Source organism: Trematosphaeria pertusa (genome assembly GCF_010094035.1).
Source record: "Trematosphaeria pertusa strain CBS 122368 unplaced genomic scaffold BU26scaffold_14, whole genome shotgun sequence".
Lineage (NCBI taxonomy): Eukaryota > Fungi > Ascomycota > Dothideomycetes > Pleosporales > Trematosphaeriaceae > Trematosphaeria > Trematosphaeria pertusa.
This window is the reverse complement of record NW_022987225.1, coordinates 858,969-880,137: the sequence shown is the minus strand read 5'-3', so window position 1 is coordinate 880,137 and position 21,169 is coordinate 858,969. Positions and strand designations below refer to the sequence as shown.

General features: G+C 54.8%; 9 protein-coding genes across 9 annotated transcripts; 5 read left to right on the top strand and 4 right to left on the bottom strand.

Annotated features, from left to right (window-relative positions):
- Positions 1-285: 285 nt before the first annotated feature.
- Positions 286-1,755, bottom strand: BU26DRAFT_579611 (uncharacterized protein). The gene has a single exon (XM_033834457.1). The coding sequence runs from the start codon at positions 1,731-1,733 to the stop codon at positions 432-434; it is 1,302 nt and encodes a 433-aa protein (XP_033679870.1). The 5' UTR covers positions 1,734-1,755; the 3' UTR covers positions 286-431.
- A 1,519-nt stretch (positions 1,756-3,274) lies between these two features.
- On the top strand, positions 3,275-4,992 carry BU26DRAFT_533468 (sugar transporter; the record flags this gene model as incomplete). The annotated part of the gene is made up of 4 exons (XM_033831158.1): positions 3,275-3,356; positions 3,420-3,714; positions 3,787-4,210; positions 4,267-4,992. 4 exons carry the CDS (start codon positions 3,275-3,277, stop codon positions 4,990-4,992), a joined length of 1,527 nt encoding a protein of 508 aa, XP_033679869.1.
- A 463-nt stretch (positions 4,993-5,455) lies between these two features.
- BU26DRAFT_463636 (WSC-domain-containing protein) lies at positions 5,456-7,532 on the bottom strand. The gene is made up of 4 exons (XM_033825137.1): positions 6,773-7,532; positions 6,654-6,725; positions 6,342-6,601; positions 5,456-6,282 (listed from the first exon to the last, which is right to left on the bottom strand). The coding sequence occupies exons 1-4, from the start codon at positions 7,038-7,040 to the stop codon at positions 5,803-5,805; spliced, it is 1,080 nt and encodes a 359-aa protein (XP_033679868.1). The 5' UTR covers positions 7,041-7,532; the 3' UTR covers positions 5,456-5,802.
- Positions 7,533-7,676: 144 nt separating this feature from the next.
- BU26DRAFT_522597 (kinase-like protein) lies at positions 7,677-11,457 on the top strand. The gene is made up of 4 exons (XM_033829825.1): positions 7,677-8,353; positions 8,401-10,277; positions 10,330-10,392; positions 10,439-11,457. The coding sequence occupies exons 1-4, from the start codon at positions 8,131-8,133 to the stop codon at positions 11,213-11,215; spliced, it is 2,940 nt and encodes a 979-aa protein (XP_033679867.1). The 5' UTR covers positions 7,677-8,130; the 3' UTR covers positions 11,216-11,457.
- A 391-nt stretch (positions 11,458-11,848) lies between these two features.
- On the top strand, positions 11,849-13,408 carry BU26DRAFT_463627 (yippee-domain-containing protein). The gene has a single exon (XM_033825136.1). It carries the CDS (start codon positions 12,336-12,338, stop codon positions 13,032-13,034), a length of 699 nt encoding a protein of 232 aa, XP_033679866.1. The 5' UTR covers positions 11,849-12,335; the 3' UTR covers positions 13,035-13,408.
- A 29-nt stretch (positions 13,409-13,437) lies between these two features.
- BU26DRAFT_434245 (uncharacterized protein) lies at positions 13,438-13,821 on the bottom strand (the record flags this gene model as incomplete). The annotated part of the gene is made up of 1 exon (XM_033824066.1): positions 13,438-13,821. A coding segment is annotated over one exon (384 nt), but the record flags the coding sequence as incomplete, so codon positions are not given.
- A 615-nt stretch (positions 13,822-14,436) lies between these two features.
- On the bottom strand, positions 14,437-17,167 carry BU26DRAFT_463623 (DNA polymerase IV; the record flags this gene model as incomplete). The annotated part of the gene is made up of 1 exon (XM_033825135.1): positions 14,437-17,167. A coding segment is annotated over exon 1 (2,673 nt), but the record flags the coding sequence as incomplete, so codon positions are not given.
- A 247-nt stretch (positions 17,168-17,414) lies between these two features.
- Positions 17,415-19,769, top strand: BU26DRAFT_522595 (uncharacterized protein). Its single transcript, XM_033829824.1, has 4 exons — positions 17,415-17,622; positions 17,752-18,234; positions 18,286-19,039; positions 19,099-19,769. The coding sequence occupies exons 1-4, from the start codon at positions 17,533-17,535 to the stop codon at positions 19,302-19,304; spliced, it is 1,533 nt and encodes a 510-aa protein (XP_033679863.1). The 5' UTR covers positions 17,415-17,532; the 3' UTR covers positions 19,305-19,769.
- A 433-nt stretch (positions 19,770-20,202) lies between these two features.
- On the top strand, positions 20,203-21,158 carry BU26DRAFT_533463 (uncharacterized protein; the record flags this gene model as incomplete). Its single annotated transcript, XM_033831157.1, has 3 exons — positions 20,203-20,360; positions 20,458-20,898; positions 20,948-21,158. The coding sequence occupies 3 exons, from the start codon at positions 20,203-20,205 to the stop codon at positions 21,156-21,158; spliced, it is 810 nt and encodes a 269-aa protein (XP_033679862.1).
- Positions 21,159-21,169: the final 11 nt, after the last annotated feature.

Here is a 21,169-nt window from a genome sequence, read left to right as displayed (position 1 = left end):
GCCTGTTCCAAGTGATGAGTCCTTTGAGAAAGAGATTTATCTTTTGGGTGTCAGCGATCCTAGTCGTCATCGGCGGGGATCGTCCTTCGATATCGTGTCGGGGAACCGCAGGGTGGTTCTGCGCAGTCGAGGTAGATCGTGCATTGCGGGGAGGGCTGATCTGCAATGGCTATGCTATGATTCTTACCTCACAATAAGCAGGAGATTTGTAGATTGCTTCTCATTTTCTCTTCATAACATTTACCTAGATAAAGTTGCTACCACATCTCCAAGAGGTGCAGCAACGCCGTTCTTCATCCCTCTCATTGGCATCGGGGCAGCGCTATTCCCATCCGCAGCGCGATGGTAGGCTTCCTGGCTACATCAAATCATTCCACACTCTTTTCGTCATCCGAACCACATTCTTCCCCAGTAACTGCTTCTAGCGATGCCTATGTGACTGATTCGTCCTCATCGTCCTTCGATTTCCACTCCCCGTCACAGTACACAATCTTGCCTGCAAGAGCCGCCCTGGCTTTCCGGAAATCGACCTCGTAATAAGTACCAAATCCACTAACCCCCTTTGGTCTGACCCTGGTGGTTCGGAGATCACTCAGAAGCACCCGTACGACCAAGGATATGGTAGTATGGCCGTACATATGGAACAAATGCCCGTGGAGGTCGCCATCATCATAGAATCGACTAAAGGATCCTTCGCTCATAGACGGCGTCTTGCGTTCCCATAAAACGTTGAGGAACACGTAGTGCAACTTTGGCATGCCTTCAACGATTTGAAGTGGTTCTGTCCAGGTACCTTGGAGGAGAGTAATGGCTTGAAGATGTAGGTGAGTCATTGTCGGGCTGTGCTTCTCGAGAAACGCCAAGAAGCTCTTTGGTATGACCCGGGTATCGTTGAGAGCTAGTTTCTGAAGATTCGGCCAATGGAACAATCCTGCCGATGGATGAGAGAAGTCGAAGATTTCCGAACGGCCGTAGACTTCAAGCTGCTTTAGATTCGGCGCAGTGAGGAGACTCTTCCCCCATTCCGAGTTGTGGCCTCCATAGAACCTGACATACTGGACGTTGGAGCGGAAGCTTTTCCTCCAGTGCTCCGAGTCAAGATCGAAGCTATCATTGGGCGTTGGGCTGGCTTCAGCGCAGAATACGAAATACAGTTTGACCTTTTCATGCTTGCCGGCCTTGACTAAAGCGTCTAGCACTAAGCTGTACTCTCGATTGAGGTTTCGCTCGTTGCTAGCGACGTTGTAAGAGGCCGAGGATTCTCCGAAAAGGTGAAATTTTCCACAGCGAACGGCATCGACTTGGGCGAACTCTGGGAGGAATGAAGAATTGTCCATTCGCACAATCTCAAGGTTCTGAAGCTCTCGAAAGACCTCGTCGAGGATAAGGCGATCCATACCCGATCTTTCCATGCTAGTCTGGAGGTCTTTAAGCCTTTCCTCGTCCTCTTTGATGCTCATATTAATGACGCCACCAATACGTTCGCCTCCAATGGTGACCGTGTTGACGAATTTGGAAAGCTCGTGATGACGTGCTATCTCCAGCAAGATAGTGAGGCTAACCGGATGCAAGATAGCCACCACATGGTTGAAGAAGCGCGTGCCGAATGCAGTCGAAGAATGGACCTTGAGGGTTCGGGAGGTGCGTCGAACGTTCATTAGAGTAGTATCATCGAGTTCGCTACAGATGATGCCGACCAACTCAGGTGGCAAATCCAGGATGGGGAAAGGCATCGCGGCAAGCGGTGTCCCAGCGATGGCTCCGCGCAGGGCGGTCGAAGATTATTCACCACAGAGTAGCAATGCAGTGCCACCAGGTTGCGAGTGGGAGAGGCAACAGGGTTGAGGTGCACACGAGAGTGGATGTTCGGGCGGACAGGCGGTGAGCCGGTTGTGTAGGTGCTTCGGTTTGTAGAGTAACGCGCTTGCTCAATCTGATATGCCAAGAATGCGTGACCGGGTGCTTTCCAAGGTTGCTGCAAACATTCAATGTTCACAAACAGACATATTTCGAGAGCTTGACAAGGGAAAAATGGGAATGGAAGATAGCATAGAAATCCGGTTGTCCAATATGGCTCTAAGAAACAATGTTCAAACTCACGGTCAACAGAGGCCCTTATACCTAAGATCCCACCTGCGTTCCTGCCCGCAAGCGGCTGGAGGAAGGCAAAGCCATTTAGAATCTTTACATGGCGGTAGACAAAGAGATTCCTACCATGGGTCTGATAGGTCGCTCCCGACGAGGAAAACAAAACCAGGGAAGATGGGGTTCAATTATCTGGCAATTCATCGGTAGCTAGTGATACTTGGAATATTACGGGTGTGTACTGGCCATTCGCTGGAGGTCCCATCCACGCTGGTACGGCACGGACAAGATATAGCTATTGTGCGTAACCGTGCTAATGTTGTGGCAGTCCGCTTCAGCCGTGGCCCCAATTATAGCAGTGATTGCCCACAGCTGCATCGAGCGAAATAACCGTGGCAATGAGGACGTCATACTCGCCAATGTGGGCGAAAGAGGAGGCATGAGGAAAGAGATACACTGCTAAGGTTGAGAGGCCCACGCTTACTAACCATTCCAAAACGGGCTAGCGCACCGTTCTTATCGATAAAGCGGTACTAAAACTCCACTCCACATCCTCATCCACTTCGACGCCAGGCCGCCAGAAGCACGAAAGCCACGGACTATTATAACTTCTACCTAGAAATGCCGTATTCATCAGGCATCCAAAGGCCTCGCATGTAACACTTCCCTTCCAGCTATAGATGCCGCTCGACGCTTCAAACCAACTACATTTGGCGTGTCCTAGGTCGTTCAAGGCCTTCCGGAGTGACTTTTCAAAGCCAAAACTAATGCATGCCGCTATGTGTACTGCAACCTGCGGTCGATGCTCTTAACAACATCCAATCGCTTATCGCCTACGCTAATTAATAGCAGTCTAGACGTCCCGAGGTCGGTTGCGCTAAGATGTCGAGTACAAGGTTTGTTCGCCCGGAAAAGCGCCGAACTGTAGAACGCAGTGGAGGGTTAGAAGCCGAGGGTTTCTTGCCTATCCCCGCGGGGTAGTGCTGCCACGCAAATATCTGGGGTCTGGGGTCTGGGGTATCGGAACAAGGCGATACAAGCTCGCCAAGCTATAAACCTCAAGGGCTACCCCATCCCTTCTACTTTCCGACCTGACATCCATCAGCCCGCTCTAATACGGGCGTGAAACAGCGGAACCCTCGGAATTTTGCACTCTTTGCTAATCTCTCCGCCAACTTGAGACACAAGCATGGCTTTTTCGGGCCTCGTCCTGCGTATCTTGTTCACCATCACCTGCGGTGTTTCGTACCTTCTCTATGGATACGACCAAGGCAAGTCTATATCCATGGTTGGACGCGTCTCTTCTGGAAGAAAATACTAACAGTTGATTGAAGGCTTTATGTCTGGTGTCTTAATCGCCGACGACTATCTCGTGCAGATGGGCTACCCCTCGACGTTCATGCAGGGTTTCATTACAAGTATCTACGAGCTCGGCTGCCTGGCGGGGTGTCTCGCCAGTTTCGCATTCAGCGAGAAGTTTGGGCGTAAGAAGCCGCTGCTAGTCGGGACTACGCTTGTCATTGTTGGTGCTGTGCTCCAGGCCGCGGCCTATGAGCGGATACAGTTCATGCTTGGCCGCGTCGTTGGCGGCATTGGAACAGGCCTTAACACGTCTATCATTCCCATTTGGTGAGCGGCTCTCCAGAAACTTGCATTGTTCATTATCTCTCAGCGCAGCTACTAATTACTTCTTTCTGTTAGGCAAGTTGAAACTCTTCCGGCCAAGACCAGAGAGCGATTCGGATCGTTCCAATACCTGCTCGTCTGTTTCGGCGCCAGCGTCTCCTACTGGATGAACTATGGCCTTTCGTACGCTGGCGGACAGATCGAGTGGCGTCTTGCCGTGGCCGCTCAGATCGTCTTTGCGTTTGCCCTCATTGCCATGGTTCCTTTCATGCCCGAGTCGCCTCGATGGCTCATGGCGCATAATTACCCCAGCGACGCAATCGAGGCCCTGCTTCGTATGCATGGTGTGACGGATGCGAACGACGCCGAAACCCAGACCGAGATCAGGTTGATAAATCAAGCTATCGAGCTTGAAAGCATGGCGCAATCGGTTGGGTGGATCGAACTGTTCCAGAATAAACCCAATACTCAGAACTTGCGCAGGGTTGCTCTCGGTTGGGTGAGTAATTTCCACGAACTGCTGTCGGAGCAAGTGGCTAACGCATGAGTATGCAGTGGCTCATGGCAATGGTGATGCTCAGCGGTGTCTGCTCCATCGGCTATTACATCTCGTACCTCTTTGAAACTTCCGTCGGGCTCTCGCACAACCTCTCGCTGCTCCTATCCGGATTCAACGGATTATGGTACATGGCATCCGCCCTCATTCCTCCATACATCATCGGACGAGTCGGCAAGCGCGGCTGCCTGATGATCGGAGCCTTCGGAATGGGCATCTGCTTCCTGACGATGGCGCTCGGAATCCGAAGCGGCTCGTACGGTGCTTCAATCGTCGTCGTCATCGCCTTCTTCCTGTACTACACATTTTTCGCCATCGGCTACCTCGCCGTGCCCTGGCTGTACTGCGCTGAGATCATGCCTCTGCACCTCCGTTCAAAGGGTAACGCGGTTACTACGTCGTCGAATTGGGTTTGGAATTTCGCCACCGTTATGATGACGCCGAGCACTATGAGTAGCCAGGGGTGGAAGGGTTACCTGATCTTTACCGTCTTCAACTTCGCCTTCATACCGTTCATCTACTTCTTCTATCCGGAGACGACGGGGCGCAGGTTGGAAGAGATTGAAGCCATCTTCTACAGGACAAGTCCTATCGTGGCTGGTACCCAGTGGGCAAAGAAGGGACGCTTCGAGGCGGATGGATTGGAGCACGCTTTGGAGGTAGAGTACACTGGTACAGAGAAGGGTGGTATAGAGGGGGAGGTTGTGCGTATGGAGAACGCTTAGGAAGGTCTCAAAGTGGTGCATCGGGCCCCTATACACATATCGCATGTTTAAGGGCAGAAGAGGTGGGATCTGCTCGACAACATTCAGCTACTCGCTGTGGCCGACCCGCATAATTTGGTTGAAGTAGCAATCTCAGCAAGATATATAGTCACACGCAAGAGTTAAGCCAAATTCGTCGTCTCAGTCTGGTTATCGTAGAACGGGAACATTCTTCCTCATTCGTTCGCGTCGTATGGAACGGTTTCGTTCCCGGCTACGTTCCTAGCGCAGTACCCGTTATGTGTACCGCGCGGGGCCAAGCGGCGAGTTAGCCTGGCGCAATTTAAACGATCCAATCGTCGACAAGTCTGGTAAATAGACTATACAACGTTGCGCTGCACGGAATGGGTGGTGTGCACTCACTTTGTTTCTCGGGTTTGGGGTGTCAGGCGCGATGTTGAAGGCAGCTTTAGTGATCGACACTAATACTGCAGTCTTTGGATGGCGAGTGTTTTCCGATGAACCGCTCAGTGTGTTACCCCCGTTTCTCGTGTTTTGCTTAACATCCCCATCGGCCACCAGTCACACCTAACTAAGAACCTCTAACTGAAGGCCAATCCGCTCGATCTAGAGATTTACCCATCGCAGAGTGGAACGCACTGAGGAGCGGGATGACATGGGAAAGCTGAAGGACAAGGGAGCATCGGAGAATTATAGAATTACCCATTATGAACATATTTATCCTTCCTTTGGCATGCACACGCCTTGTCTTATTAGCTCCTCGTGCTAGCCTCCTATTCATTACTTGTTAATCTCCATCCATGCTCAGGCTCACCACCTCCATCCGTATTTCTTCGTCGAAGTAGGCTTCGGCGTACTCTTAGCCGTCGACTTCTTCGGGGTAGGCGTCGTCTTGCACGACGTCGTCGTCGTCTTCAGCGTCGACGACTTCCTCGTAGACTTCGGCGGCGTGGGCGTGGGCGTCTTGCAGCTCGTCTTCGGGCACCAAAGTCCGACGCACTTCGACGTCGTCGTCTTAGCTGGGGTGGATGACGTCTTCGTCGTCTTAGGGCAGTGGTATCCGTGGCACTTCGAGGTGGAAGAGGGCGGCGGCGTCGTCGTCGTGGAGGAGGGGATGCTGGAAGAGGAAATGATTGGCGGGCCACAAGGGTCGGTCGATTCTAGGTTCTTCGCGACGTAGAGGGAGAGGCGATCGGGGCCGCCGCAGGTCTGTGAATTGTTCCCTGTGCAAGGGGTGGAGCATTCGCTGGCGTCTGTAGGCGTTGTGCCGTTACCTAGGACGACACCGCACTGCAAAAGCTCACTGTGAGTATTTATGTGTACATGAGCAGTTTGATTGAGGTACTTACGTAGCATTCACGTCCGAATTCGGTTCCCGCAAAGGGGTACCCTTTGGCGCCGCAGGCCGTTAAGCAGGTCTCGGTCGTCATCGTGTCGGCATCGAGGAAGTCCCATTGCGAGTAGTCGAGCGATCTGCCGCTCGCTCCTTCAGTGTAGCAACCGAGAGACATATAATCGGAAGATTCGGCGATATCGTCGGCATCGGGGAAGGTCGGGTCCTGATAAATGGAGATGCGGTCCTCGCCGCCACAAGCTTGACTGTTGTCACCTGCTCTATCATCAGCGTTGATGGCGAGAAAGAGGTACTAGAGGTGATTTACCGTTGCAAGGAAGGTTGCATTCTTCTTCAGGGGCAGACGGGCTCGACACGCTAGCGCCGCAGAAGCATTGTCCTGACGTTGTTAGCTCGATCACTGCTGTAGTAGTCTCCGCGACATACCGTAGTACTCCAATCCCGCATAGCGGTAGTTATTACCCTTGCAGTAAGCGGTGCATTGCTCGACAGTGGCATTGTAGAATTCCATCTCAGTCATGAATGGAAGCGCTCGGCTGGAGACTGAGTCTGTGAAGCATCCTGAATAGACGAATTCGGTGTATGGATAGACACATGGCGGCTGGGGTGGGTTGTTCCTGGCCCAGAGTAGCTCTGACGCCGAGGCGAAGGCCGCCAGGTTCAACAATGCGTACAAAGACATGAGGAGAAGCATTGCGACGGAAACACTGCCTAGGTACTGAGGCTTGGTGCGGAAGCAATGCAGAGCGAGGGAGGCATTTACGGACGGAAAGGGACTACTTTATCCTCGTACTTAGCGATCAGCTCGGAGCATGTTCCTGCACGAAATATCGATACATCATGCACGGGGAGCAGACATCGGACAGTCTGAGGGGCGAATATCGCGGGCGGGCTGGAAATCTAGACCCTGAGCTGTCCGTGGCTTGTCTATGCACCTAAAACGTCACTATCGACAGGCACAGTTTCCTATTTGGAGCTCGCTTCCGCAGGGTAGCTGCAGGGTCCGATAGGAACAATGCACCACACTCGTGTTCGCTGACCGTTGTGGCCAGGAGGGGCGTCCCGAGAAGCGGCCGTTTGGGAAGCGGCTGGGATAGAAACCCATGAAAGGACTGCAGGAGGCTTATTGGATAATATGGGGGATGTGGAAAGGACAAGGAGCATGCAGGCGAGCGCAGGGTTGGAGTATTGCCCGGGCGGTTGGGACAGCAGCTGAAGAGCATCGAGCGCTGGAGATATCGTGTTCGGGGAACGGCCAGTTGGTGATCCGAGCGGGGGTGTTGATAGACAGGGGAGCTCCACGCGACGCCTGCTGCCCCTCAACAACACCTCACCATCTCGCTCCTACGCCATCTCCGGAGCAGCTCGATGGGACTCGGAGAGTTCTTGCTATACGCGCGACAGAACGTCCCAGACGTGTTTGCGCATCCGGCCGCAACAATTTGCCTGAAGAGCCATGCCGTCTCGACCTACCGAGAGAGCGCCGTCTTCCTCTTTTTGCTTGCTGACTATAGCGGTCGAAGGTGCTGCGAAAGGGGGCACCTACTCTGTCTCTCCTACCTCCCTCTTTCTCAAGCTTGCCACCAAGACTCCCATGTTCCTTCTTCTTCCCTAAATCGTGCTTTCCATACTACACTCACCAGCCCTTCTACCTCGCGCCCCAGTTCTTCTCACCATGCTTCACGCATCCCCATTCTTCCGGCCCTCGCATTGCTTAGGGTCCATTATTCCTCCATGTGAGAATCGTCACCAGAGCAATTCAGTACCCTTCCCTAGTCGCCGACATGATATCTCTCGTTGCGACCAGGAAGAGGAAGGACGCCCACAATCCGAGGACAGCCTCTCACGACAAGGGCAAGGTTCGCATCATTGACCGATCCTCAAACGGGAATGCAGAACCTCTGGTCAAGGCACCTCATCTGCGGGCCAGCCTGCCATCCTCTCGCACATTCTCCAACCTTCGCAGAGGAAGCTTCAAGATCTTTTCCATCTTCCGAGGCGCCAAAGGTATGTGCCACCTCTGGAAGCATCTGCGCAATTCTGAACGAGACAAGGCTCCGGGCTTAGCCCCGCGCCGACGACGACGGACAGCAATGGCTCCAATACGAATACTTCGGATCACACTCAGCGCGCTGATGCCGCCCAAGCTGCCCTGCTAGATCCAAAGGCCCCTCTACAATGTCCGAGCGTACCTGAGATCCCCATGCCGAAAGTGGAACTGACATTTCGACACGACGCGTCGTCTTTGCTCCAGCTCACTAATGCGGCGGTGTTCGATGGCGAATCTGAGCCTCCCATGGAGCTTGTACAGCGGCGCCCAGTGGCTTTGCGTACAAGCAGATCCACGCCTGGACTCTCGCAGCAGCTCAAGAGAAAGCTCTCCTCCAGTCTGCTCCATAACCCTACCGTCATACACCGTCCTAAGCTGAATTCCCGACCCACGGTCCTGACTACAAGCCCAGGCGAGGAAACAGAGGCTGTCTTCGATGCGCCCCACCCTCATGGTCCTATGACAGACGTGGCGTCCCTTCCTTCGCAGCCCTCAAGCTTTTTCGGCAGCAGCAATCCGCCCCCCAGTCAGTCAACAGCACCTACATCGTTGGTGTCATCTGGGGCACCGAGATCAGGGGAGACTACACATCGAGGACAGAACGGGTTCCGTCATGTCTCGACTGGAGGCTCACCACTGTATGAGCCGCTTTTGGAGCAGCTCGACAACCAGTGGCTGGTGTTCCCTCGCCAGGATGCGCCGAGGCTTATGCAGCCATCCGTTGCGTCCGTCGAGAAAGCTGCCGGTGCGAAGATTTTCTTCGAATCCCACTTCAATGCCCTATTTGGTACGAAGACCACTCCACGATCAATGCGTCGCCGCAATATGGAGCGGAAACTATTTGCTATGGCGCTTCCGAACGAGCAAAGACATCAAAAGAGACGGGAGTGGTATCTAGCGGAGACCTCTTATCTTCGCGAAACCCGCGTTTTCAAGTCAAAGACTCTAATTCGGCAAACCACTAAAGGCGTCCATGCCTCTCATTACGACATCGTCAGAGTCCTAGGAAAAGGCAGTTTTGGCGTGGTCCGGCTTGTGCGCGAGAAGAGCGATGCCGTTGACGATTCGAACAGCAGCGATGCGGAACATGTCTCTACCGTAGACGGCCCTCACGGTCTCGACCCTTCGGAGAGTTCGGTCCTTCGAAAGAGAAAGCAGGTCTACGCAATGAAGGTGATTAGGAAGTCGGACATGCTCCGCAATAGCCAGGAAGGCCATTTGCGAGCAGAACGAGATTTCCTTGTCGCTTCGGAAAATTCTCGGTGGGTCGTTCCGCTTATTACCAGCTTCCAGGACAACAACAACCTTTATCTCGTCATGGAGTACATGGTTGGTGGTGATTTCCTCGGTCTCCTACTGCGAGAAGACATCTTGGATGAGACTGTTGCCAAATGGTACATTGCCGAGATGATCTTGTGCATTGAAGAAGCGCACAAGATGAATTGGATTCATCGCGACGTCAAGCCCGACAACTTCCTCATAACCGCGTCTGGCCATCTCAAAATCTCCGACTTCGGCCTTGCCTTCGATGGTCACTGGACCCACAATCAGACGTACTATAACGAACAACGATATAGTCTCTTGCGCGATCTGAATCTTCATGTCCAGGGCGATGCGCAAGACTGCGAAGAGGAAAGGGACCGGCAAGAGACGCGGAAGACATTTGACCTCATCAACGGCAAAATGACTGCTCGCGGGAGATTCGAAGCCGAGCAAGACGGAGCGAGTGGGCCTATTCTCGACTGGCTTAACCGTACCCAGCGACGACAGTTTGCGAAGAGCGTTGTCGGGACAAGTCAATACATGGCGCCGGAGGTCATTCGGGGAGAGAGCTACGACGGCCGGTGTGACTGGTGGAGCATCGGCATCATTCTTTACGAAGTACGTTGTACCGAACCACTGGGTATTGAGGGAGGTTTGTTGACTCATGCAGTGTCTTTACGGATGCACTCCATTCTTCTGCGACAACCGACAGGCTACTAAGCAAAGGATCCTGGTAAGCATTCTGCGCTTAGTACTCCTTCAATGTTCTAAACATCTAGGACCACAAACGCTGGCTGAAATTCCCACCTGAACAGCGATACGCACGGCCGAACATCGACCGCGTGCCTCTGATGGCAGTGACCCGAAACGCTATTGACCTGATGATGCGGCTATTAGAAGAGAGGACAGATCGGCTTTCAGCGAAGCGATATCGGGAGAATGACTGGGTCCTCAGAGACCGCGCCCTTGGAACGCGTCGTGTGAGGAACAACTGCACAGGTCACATTGTCTTCGCCAATGACGCCGAAGACATTAAGAGCCATCCCTTCTTCCGCAGCATCCAGTGGTCAACCCTGCATATGACAAGGCCGCCATTTGTCCCGCGCGTACATGGAGGCCAGCCTATTACGAAGTACTTCGATGACGAGGCCGAGATCATGAGCACTTCTGACCATCTTGACTCCTCGAGCTACGACACTGCTCCTGACGATACCACCCCTCGGCTGGAAGCGCCGGCTCCTGCAGTTCAGGCGCAATTAGCTCCGGCGGCCACGGCTGATCAAGTCCTTGTCGTCCCGTCACCTGTGTACGAAGCTTCTTCCTCTCTCAAAGGACCCGGTAAAATGAGGAGGCGTAAGAAGGAGAAGAAAAGACCACGCGACAAGCTGCTCCGTGATGCGCAAGTTGGCCGAACAGTGCTGGAGATCCGCAAGAAAGGTGCTTTCATGGGCTATACGTATCGGCGGCCGCAGTTTACTTTGCCGGAGCTGGAGGATAGGATTGCTGCGAGGGCTGGCCCGCTGCCGAGGCCCAGCCTGATTCAAGTGAGTGCGTGAGCGGGGGGTGGCTTGAATGGTGGGCGTTTCTTGCGTTGCATCGTTGTCCTTTTGGCGCTTTGAGTTATTCTTATGGTATTGCTACAATTCACCTGTGTCTCTTTGCTACTAGCTGTTCTTCTCATCGCCATTGGTTGTCCCCGCATGCCGATGCATGAAGACTTGTATCCCTAGCTACCTGGTGCTTCGTGGTTGTCCCAGGGAAGTACCGAGAGATGCCCGCGAGGAGTTCGGCAAATTCGACCTGGACGACTAACTAGAACCTATATGCCTGAAGCTCTTCATTACACTCACAGCGTACTGAGTACAACAATTTCAACTCCTCTTTCCCAACGTGCCGTCAATCTGACTAGCCTAGTAGAGCCCTCCGCGGGCATATCGCATTGCCGATCACCTCGCTCCCATGGTCCCACTCTTTCCGCACAGCAAATTAGAGTATTTCCGCAGTGAATAGTAAATGCCTTCGGCAATAGCCGGACCGCTATACTTCGATTCGAGATTTAGGCCCGCCAGCACACCTCATCTCGTGATAACCTCATTTGGGACATCCGCATGATCCGAGCGATCGCTGATGATTCGACGGCGAGTGGGGACGACTAGAGCACCACCACGTTTATTGCACATCGTGGACATCTCTTTTCTCCTTGGTCTTCTTTCTTTTTTTCCCACCTCCCCGTTCTCATCATTCAAAGATTATTGCGAACGGGAAGAGTGCAGTACATACGACAAGCCCCGCGCCTTGCTGCCCCTCCTCGCTTGTGGCGCCCGTTTTCGGCTCTTAGCGCGTTTCCCTAGTGCGGAGAGCTATCACGTCACGCCCTCCTCCATCTGACCACCGCCAGACGCGCGAGACGTCCTTCAAAGAGAGGCTTCTGCCTCGTGCGGTGGATCCAAAGCTTCCTTCTCTTCTCTTCATAATACCCCCTCACTTCGAAGCTCCTGGCCGAGCGCTTTCCTCCTATTCCCGCGCTTTAATTCGAAACGACGTACCCCGCTGTGGAGCTCAGAGCTCCCCCCGTCCCAACGAGCGACTCACCGCCCAACCACCCCGCGGGATTCAAGACCAGCAGACCTAGAAACCTCCTCACACAGCCCTAATACAACACCACCGACAACAACGATGGCAATCTCCAGCGCCCCGCCAACCCCCTTCCCGCTCTACCTCCTCCCCTCCATCCCCTTCCGCCGCCGCCGCAGCTCCGCCCTCTCAACCTCCACAACCTCCTCGCCCTCCAGCTCTCCCCCCAGCAAACCCACCTCCTTCCTCAGCGCAGCCCCCACCTCGCACCTGCGCTGCTCCAAATGCCTCACCGACCTAATCCCCACCAGCTCCATCATCTCCAAAGGCTTCACCGGCCGCCACGGGCGCGCCTACCTCGTCTCCCCCCCGCCAACCGCCGCGCTCTACCCACGCGGCTCCCTCCCGCCCAACGAGCTCGGCGCCGCCGACCTGCCCAACACGCTCACGCACAAGCCGGTCCCGCGCCAGCTCGTCACCGGCGCGCACACCGTGTCCGACATCTCGTGCCGCACGTGCGGCAGCGTGCTGGGCTGGAAGTACGTCGAGGCCGAGGAGGAGTCGCAGCGGTACAAGGTGGGGAAGTTTATCCTGGAGACGAAGAGGGTGGTGCGGGGGACGGGGTGGGAGTTCGATGGCGATGTTGATGGAGGAGAGAGCGAGGGGAAGACGGCGCGGGATGAGGAGGTGGAGTTCGATAGCCAGGATGAGGATGAGTGTGAGGATTTGTTCTCTGGGATTTGGAGTGCGCAGCTTGCGAGGCGGAGGCGGAAGAATCGTGGCTGGAGGGAGGATGAGTAGGGTTGGTCTAGCATATCTTGGGGATAGGATGGGTGTCTCTTGCACATGCGTGATTTTATGGATATGTTTTGGCGTTTTGGGACGCATGGGTTGGTTGGATGAGTGGGCATTATTGGCGCATTTGGTATTGCATGCGCTTTCTGGATACCCCCTAGCACTTCCGCCCACTCACGATACGAATACCCGGATTCACAGATACCCCCGGTTTATACCGTCCACAACGGATGCATACAAACACACATGCTTGGATTTATACGGCACTTAGTGGACGGGATGGGATAAGTGGCGGGCGTAACGGCTTGCTTCATCTCGTCGTAAGGTACATAGGGCACATAATAGTAATAATACAACCAGACTCTTCAGCAAAGAAACGCCGCGCTCATGCTACCATCAGATTGCTCAGTCAGTCAAATGCAACAGCGCCCAATCCCCGGTCCTTAGCAGCGTCTTGCACACCATCCTTAACCCTCTGCACGGCTTCTCCCCACTCCGCCGCCTCAAACTCCTGATCCTGATCCTGATCGTCAGCAAACTCGCCAACAATCCAGTCCAGCCACTTCACGACGCCAACAGCCTTGCCCAGATCGCGCTCCTCCCTGACCACCTTGCCCAGGTACTTCGCCAGCGCAGCGACATCCTCGCCGTACGGCCTCTCGTCCCTGAACTCGGCCACCCACTCCTTGATCGCAGCCCGCAGGTCCTTCTCCGCAGACAGGCGCTGCATGGTAAACGTCGGCCGCGGCGGACGGGGGACCTTGATCGTCTGCGCGGGCTTGGGCGCTTGTGGGGGCGGGGCAGTCTGCTTGTGGGACTTTGCGACGGCAAGACGCGAGGCTTGGAGTTTCTTGCGCTTGTGCTCTTCTATGATTTCTTTGCGCAGGTCTTCGGGGAGGGCGGCGAGGAAGTCTGTGTCTAGGTCGTCTACAGCATCTGCGTTTGCATTTGTAGTTGTAGTAGCTGGAGCGGCGGGGTCTGCAGAGCTTTCTCTGCTGCTGCGAGCGGGGTTCTTCAGCGAGATGAAGTTTGCTTGTGTGAGCGTCTTGCCTGTTTTGTCTTTTGCATTTGTGAGGGCGGCGGCTGCTAGCTGGGCTGACTTTGGTGGGCGACCGCGACCGCGTTTCACGGGTGGTGCGATGGGTTTCTTGGCGGGGATGCCGATGAGTCTGTTCCTCCGGGGAGATTGAGGGAGGATAGTCTGGTCGGCATGCTTGTGTCGGCCGGACGGGGAGCTGGGTGTTGCACCGGCGGCGTATTGGGCGAGGACTTCTGCGCGGACGTCGGCAGGGAGGGCGGCTAGGATCTCAGGATCGAGTTGGGAATGCGCGGGTAGTGCTGTAAGGGCGAAGGGCACGCCCCTGGTGGGAGATGCGGCGCGATCTTCCTTGGGTGCGTTGCGAGCAGCCGGTGTTGGTGATGACTGGCGCGCTTGTCGTAGGAGCTTCGAGCGGATGTCCTCTGGTAGCTCGGCGAGGACTTTCGGATCAACTTGCGTAGGCATGATGAACTGCGTCCCCATCATGTTTAAAGGCCGGCGAGACGGCGTGGAATGGTTCAGCTCTGGAGGACCAAACGCGACATGGTCCTCTTCCGGGCCGGCTTTGCGCTTCCTTGGTGTCTCTGGGTCGTCTTGGATTGGATCCGCCTCTGCAACGTCTCGTGCTTTGTGGGTGTTCTTCGGTTCGGTGTTGCTAACCTTGAATTGGAGACGGCGCTGTGAGCTTTCTAGACTCCCATCTGTGGCGCTCTTCATGGGCTCGAGTTTGGTCATCTGCACACCGATGCCCCTCAACTCGCCTGGAGAGAAGCCGAGGCCTTTGAGGACGCTTAACGATTCTTTCGTCAAGACTTCCTTGGAGTTCGTAGCCACACCTAGGACTAAGCTTTTGTTGTATGTATCGCACTTCCCATGTCCCAGATGCTTCGGCGGATCGAGAGGGGCATCTGGCGAGCGTCGCATGATCTTCATGGTGAGCTGTTTTCCCTTGACCTTTTCTTTTAAGAGCCGCTTCTGCAGCTCGCCGCAAAGATTGCCGATGAATTCTTCGGCTTGTTCTTGGTTCTCAAAGCGCACCCCCCAGTTGACTTCAGCCGAAACCGACTTGCGAACAACCTGCTCGCCGACTTCTTGACGGTCGATACCGCGCGCATACTCCCAGAGCTTCTCTCCAGTTTTGGGACCGAGAGTCTGCACGAGCTTTTCTTTCGAACATTCCCGGATGTCCTTTACGTATTTGATTCCAATCTCTTCTAGCTTGCCGCCAATGGACCAGGCGACGCCGGGAAGATCTTGTACTTGGAGTTGCCCGATAAAATCGAGAGCATCCTCAGGTTTAATTTGGTACTGACCTGCCGGCTTCGCCTTTCTCAAGGCCACCTTGGCTAAAAGAATGTTGCCGCCGATCCCAACCGAGACATTGCAGTCTGTTTTGGCCTTGACCTGATCTCGCAGGGACTGCGCGATCTCGTCCGCCTTAGCTTGCTCGCGGTAAATGCTTCCCTCGGCGATCTTCCTACCATCGCTTCCGCCAATAGAGATACACATATCAGATACGTCGATAAGCGCCTCGTCGATGCTGACGCTCTGCACAAGGCCTCCAGTATCAAGTATGGCATCATAAAAGGATCGGCTAGCTTCTTCATATGCAGGGAAGTCGTAGGGCAAAATCTTGAGATCCGGGCAGAGTTCTTGAGCGCGTTTCATCCACATTCCGTTCTTGATGCCGAACTTCCTGGCAGGATAGTTGCAACTGGCGATTTCAGACCCGCTGCCCTGACCATGAGCCACGACGGCCGGCTTGTCCTTGTACTGTGGGTGCTTCTTCAGGCTCACGGCAGCGAAGAAACTGTCAAAGTCAACATGAAGAATGTATCGCCGCGATCCTAGAGGCCGCTTCTGCTTAGACTTTTGGGACGAGCTCTTCTCGTTGGCAAGCGCTTGCAGCTGAGATTTCAGATCAGCCTTCCAAGTCGAAAGGTGATGCAGGCGAGACTCGCGGTAGTACTGCTCGAGAAAACCGGGGTCTACGACAGTGGATTTCCGGACTTTTGGGTCTCGAAGTAATATGGCATTGTGCTCCTCGGCCGTCAGTGGCCTCTTCTTGCCGTCGGATGTCGTTGTCTCTTGGACAGCACCCTCGTCTAGTTCTTCATTTCTATACGCCGGTGTCTTTAACTTCAGCGGTTCCGGTGGAGGAGGACCAGCATATAGACTCTCGTCCTGCTCCTCGAATATACCGTCTGAAGAAGCTGGGTCATCATCGGCTTGCGGACCTAGCGGCGGGCTAGTTTTGGGCGGCGTGACGAGCTTCTCTGACTGAGGTTCATCGCCTCTGCCTTGCTCGTGGTTACCAGGACCAAAGGGACGCTCCTCTGGCTGGTGCGAAGGCGGCCGGTCTTTGATTTCATCACCAGGGGTCGGCAACCTTTGTTTGGAGAAACGCGACCGCAACGAGCTACTTGGAGCGGGGCTTGGAGTGCTGGCAGGCACAGCATTCTGGGTCCCCCTCAGCTGGCTGGTGTACCAACTGCTATCCGTCTGGTCCCGATACCCTCGCGCCTTTGTATTCGCCCGGCTGAGCACTTTGCCCTGGTCGAAAGTAAGCACCCTTTGCTTCTCACCCTCGTCCACGACCCGATAGTCGTTCCACGGTAGCAGCTTCCCAGCCTGTACACTGTCGACCACCCATGCCGGCTTGACGATGCGATACTTTCTAAACTCCTCTGCCTTCTTGGGAGTGAGGCTGCTAGCAATGATGTGTGTCACAGTGGTTTTGCCGTCGAGATACTGCATGAAGCCGCCGCCATGCTGGACGATGAGCGTGTGTAGATCGTTGAGCGATGGTTGGGTATAGCCGTTTACTTGGGCTACGATGCCTCTGAATATCTGGGGCTTGTCGGTAGATTGGGAGCGTAGATCGGCGTCCAGGTTCTGAAGTTTTATCTTCTTGCGCCGAAAGTAGTCGCTGAACCCGCCAAACTTGGAGCCCTCGTACTCCTCGCCATGCTCGTCATCGAAGGTGTGGTTTGCGATGCGCTTTCGCACGGAGTTCGAATTGCTCTCGAGACGCGAGCCCATAGTCGCTGCGAGGAGTTGCACGTTGCCGGGGGGGATCGAGAGCGTTCATCGGGGCCGCAGTCATGATGCCCGGGTGGTGGTGGCGGTAGGCTGCAGCATGTCGGCGCGTGAAGAGAGGATGCTCGTCGCGTCCGTGTGGCGTCACTCGCGTCCCCATTCTGCCCGCGCCCGTGCCGATTTTGACAAGGGCACGTTGAGATGGAAGGCGGTGAGTGGCGGCCCGTGCATTGAAATCGAAATCTTGGCGTGAACTTTTCCACCTCGACCAGAAGCCCGCCTCTTTTTTTCCTTTGCTCCCCCGAACATTTCAGACGGCCGCCCTCCAGCTGCATCCGCCCTTCTGCGCTCTGAAGCCGTCTGCACAAAGCTCCAACACAGCTTCCCGCCCATCTTTGCACCGATACCTCCCTGCAATTCTGCGCAATGGCGAGCATTATTCCTGCAGGCGTCTATGGACTGAGAGTCCCGGCGGGCGGTAGGCCCATCCCCGCCTCGATGGATCCCTCTGTAGCAGTAAGTACACCTTGCGCGCCTTCTCAGATACTGTTATGGCGTGTTCAGAAACCCGAGAGAAATTTCTTGCCCGATTATTGCATGTCGCTGTGCATGTCGCTGTTCTCTGCCATGAGCTAACAGCTATAGTTCCGCATTACCATGGCTGCGATCGATCCGACCGCTGAAGCGCAGGTCGATGACACTTACAAGGTCGCACGCGCGACTCTAAAGCTCATTCGTGTCCCCGACGATGAGGACGACGATGACGATGACTATGATCCCGACGACGTCGAGGCCATCAGGGCCAGGCTGCGCGAGGAGGGTGTTCTCGGCTCCTCCTCCTCCTCCGACATGTCTGAGGATGATGATGACAGCGATGAAGAAATGAACGGCGGCCCAAGCGACCCTGCCAAGTCCAAGAAGGCGAAGCAGGAGGCGCTGAAGAAGAAGATCCAGGAAGAGATGGAAGATGAAGAGATGCTTGGCCTCACAAACGGTGTCAACGGCAAGGGCAAGGCCAAAGCCCTCAATGGAGATATCAGCAGCGACGAAGAAGAGGACGACGAGGACGACGACGAGGACGACGATGAAGTGTCAGAGCTCGTCGTTTGCACTCTTGACCCCGAGAAGGTAAGGACTGTGTGCTAGCTGACCATTTGTTATCTAGCTAACACATACAAGCACTACCAGCAGCCCTTGGAGATCACCGTCCGCGAGGGCGAACAGATCTTCTTCTCTTCCAATGGTACCCACGACATCTACCTTACCGGCAATTTTGTTGCCATAGATGAGCACGACCACGACCACGATGATGATGAGGACGAGTATGGCATGGGTGGTCTAGACTACGATATGTCCTCGGACGAGGATGAGCTTGATGACATCTCGGAATCTGAAGACGATAAGCTCGATGGACTCCAGGACCCTCGCATCACTGAGGTCCAATCAGATGAAGAGGACGCCCCCAAACTAGTTAAGACCGAGAAGAAGGGCAAGAACAAGCGTCCGGCCGATTCCGAAGACGAGGAGGAGGAGGAGGCTACTACCCTTGACGAGCTGATCAGCAAGACCAAGGCCGAAGCTGCCACGAATGGCGAGCAGAAGCTGAGCAAGAAGCAGGCAAAGAAGCTGAAAAACAATGAGGGACAGGCTGTCGCCGCTGCTAAAGAGCCGGCCAAGAAGGACTCCGCGAAAGAGAAGGCCGAGACACCCGGAAGCGACAAGAAGAAGGTGCAGTTTGCCAAGAATTTAGAGCAAGGCCCCACGGGATCGCCGAAGGTGGAAGAACCCAAGAAGGAGACTCCCAAGGGCCCGAGGAATGTCAATGGTGTGGTAATCGATGACAAGAAGGATGGCAGGGGCCGGGCCGCGAAGAAAGGCGATCGGGTCGAGATGCGGTATATTGGCAAGTTGAAGAACGGCAAGCAGTTCGATGGTAAGTCGTCTCCACACGTTCCTACAGAATTCCCTCGCGAGGACTTACAGTGGCAATAGCCAACAAGAAGGGAAAGCCTTTCTCCTTCAAGCTCGGTGTTGGCGAAGTCATCAAGGGCTGGGACATCGGTGTCGTGGGCATGATGGCCGGCAGTGAGCGCCGCCTTACCATACCCGCGAAGCTCGCATATGGCAACAAGGCCCAACCCGGCATTCCCGCCAACTCGGAATTGGTTTTCGACATCAAGTGCATCTCCGTCAGCTAGACGGGTGCGTCCACATCTCCTCGACCGTACGCACACACGTCCCACTTCGCTCATGTACAACGCCACGGACTCCACTCCTGCGCATTCGGCTCGCGCAGGGTTCAACCTGCAGTGCGCCAGTGCGCCTCGATTCCCTGTCTCTTTCATCTGATTTCACTGCATAGCGCTACGAGATATCCGACTTGCATAGTCTACTTTTCTTATTAGATTCGTGCAGGGAGGAAGGATTTCTCAATAATGCCTCCATGTCCTTTCTCTCGTCTGCCATTCTGTCGATGTCTGTCGGAGGAGTCGTTTGGCAGGGTTGTCTGGTATAGCGAGGCGGCATTGCCAGCATATGGCATAATGTCGCTGAGGATGCTATTTCTAAAAGTCAAGGAGTCCGTGGTCTGCTCCTGTCTCTGTGTAGTGAATAGATACATGTCTCATATGGCTGCTTTTGGCTGTTGCGACCTTGCGTCCGCACTTTGCAGCTGTTGCTGCGTCACGAATGGATCTGCCGTCCTGCTCTGCGCTAATCCACTGCATCTCAAGCATCTACTAAATGTTCCGGATACCTCACGTCTCATGCATCGGCATTCTGTTTGCGTGGGTGCCACATTCGGCAAGCTCGATCCGTGTGAAAGACCGCTGAGCCAATCAGAAGCCTGGAAAATCCACGAACCGCGGGCTGGCGTGGCGCACGGGCCACTCGCACAAGGATTTGAATCTCCGCTCGGTCTCCTCATCTGCCACCTTCCAGAACCCTCTCTCACCACTCACCGCGACGATTAATTGCAACGACCGCGCACCTGCAGCAGCTACCAGCAATACCAAGCTCTCAACCACTACTTCCAATCCACAGGAGCCTTCGTCCACCTACTACCCACCCCGACGCAACCGTGGCAAACCTCTAACAATGGCGATCGATACCAATAAACGAAGCAGTAGTAGTAGTAGTAATTACAGCTACTGCTCCTCCGGCAATGTGCGCGCTACCTGCTATACCGTAAACGCCCGCACCACGGCTCTCCAGGGCTTCCATTATTCCACTACGGGGGCTGGCGGGGCCGAGTGGTATTCCTGAGGTCAGCTCGGTGAGTCTTCGATTTCCCCCAAGTCGCCCATGGTCGGATACTAACAGTCACCAGGGAATACCTTCGCCGCCGCTGAGTCCCCCCCTCGCCGCCAGACACACGTCCACCACCAAGCTTCCGACAACCATCGGACGGGCGCGCAGAGGGGGAGCTGCATGCACCATTGCGGGAGAGTGTGAGAGACTCTTCTGCGGGACACTGCGATCTGTTTTCCTTGGTGAGGGGAACTTGGGTCGTCAGGACCCGCTTGCAATGGGTGTGCGTAATCATCATCAAATTCCTACCGATATCACCGACTATGGTGTCCACGTACGACGATATTCGGATAGACTTATGGACTCGCCTTCGCCGGAAATGGTGGGGCCTGTCCAGCAGAAGGGCTTGGTCAGTGACTGGATCGAGGTATGGGACTATGTGGGCGGGATTAGGTTCAGAGGTTTCATCGCCGAGAAAGAGGAGGAGAAGGCCATGTTCGTCTTCTTCGACCAGAACGTGGTTGGAGGCGACCTCAAGGCTGGGTACGTCTATGTCCCTTCGCCCAAACGGACTCGTACTAACATTTTGCAGCTTGATGGCGCTCCTCGAACTCTGCGAAATCGACTACTTCTCTTGCTCCCGTCTCGTCGTCTGCCTCGACCGAGAGACCGACCGAAGAGCTATGGACACTCTGACTAAGGACCTTGGTTGGATTGGCTTCCAGCTCACGACCCTTAATGACTTTACCAGCGGAGAGGATATCATCAGTGACCAGTGGATATTCATGGATATGGAGACCTAGGCCACGACTTC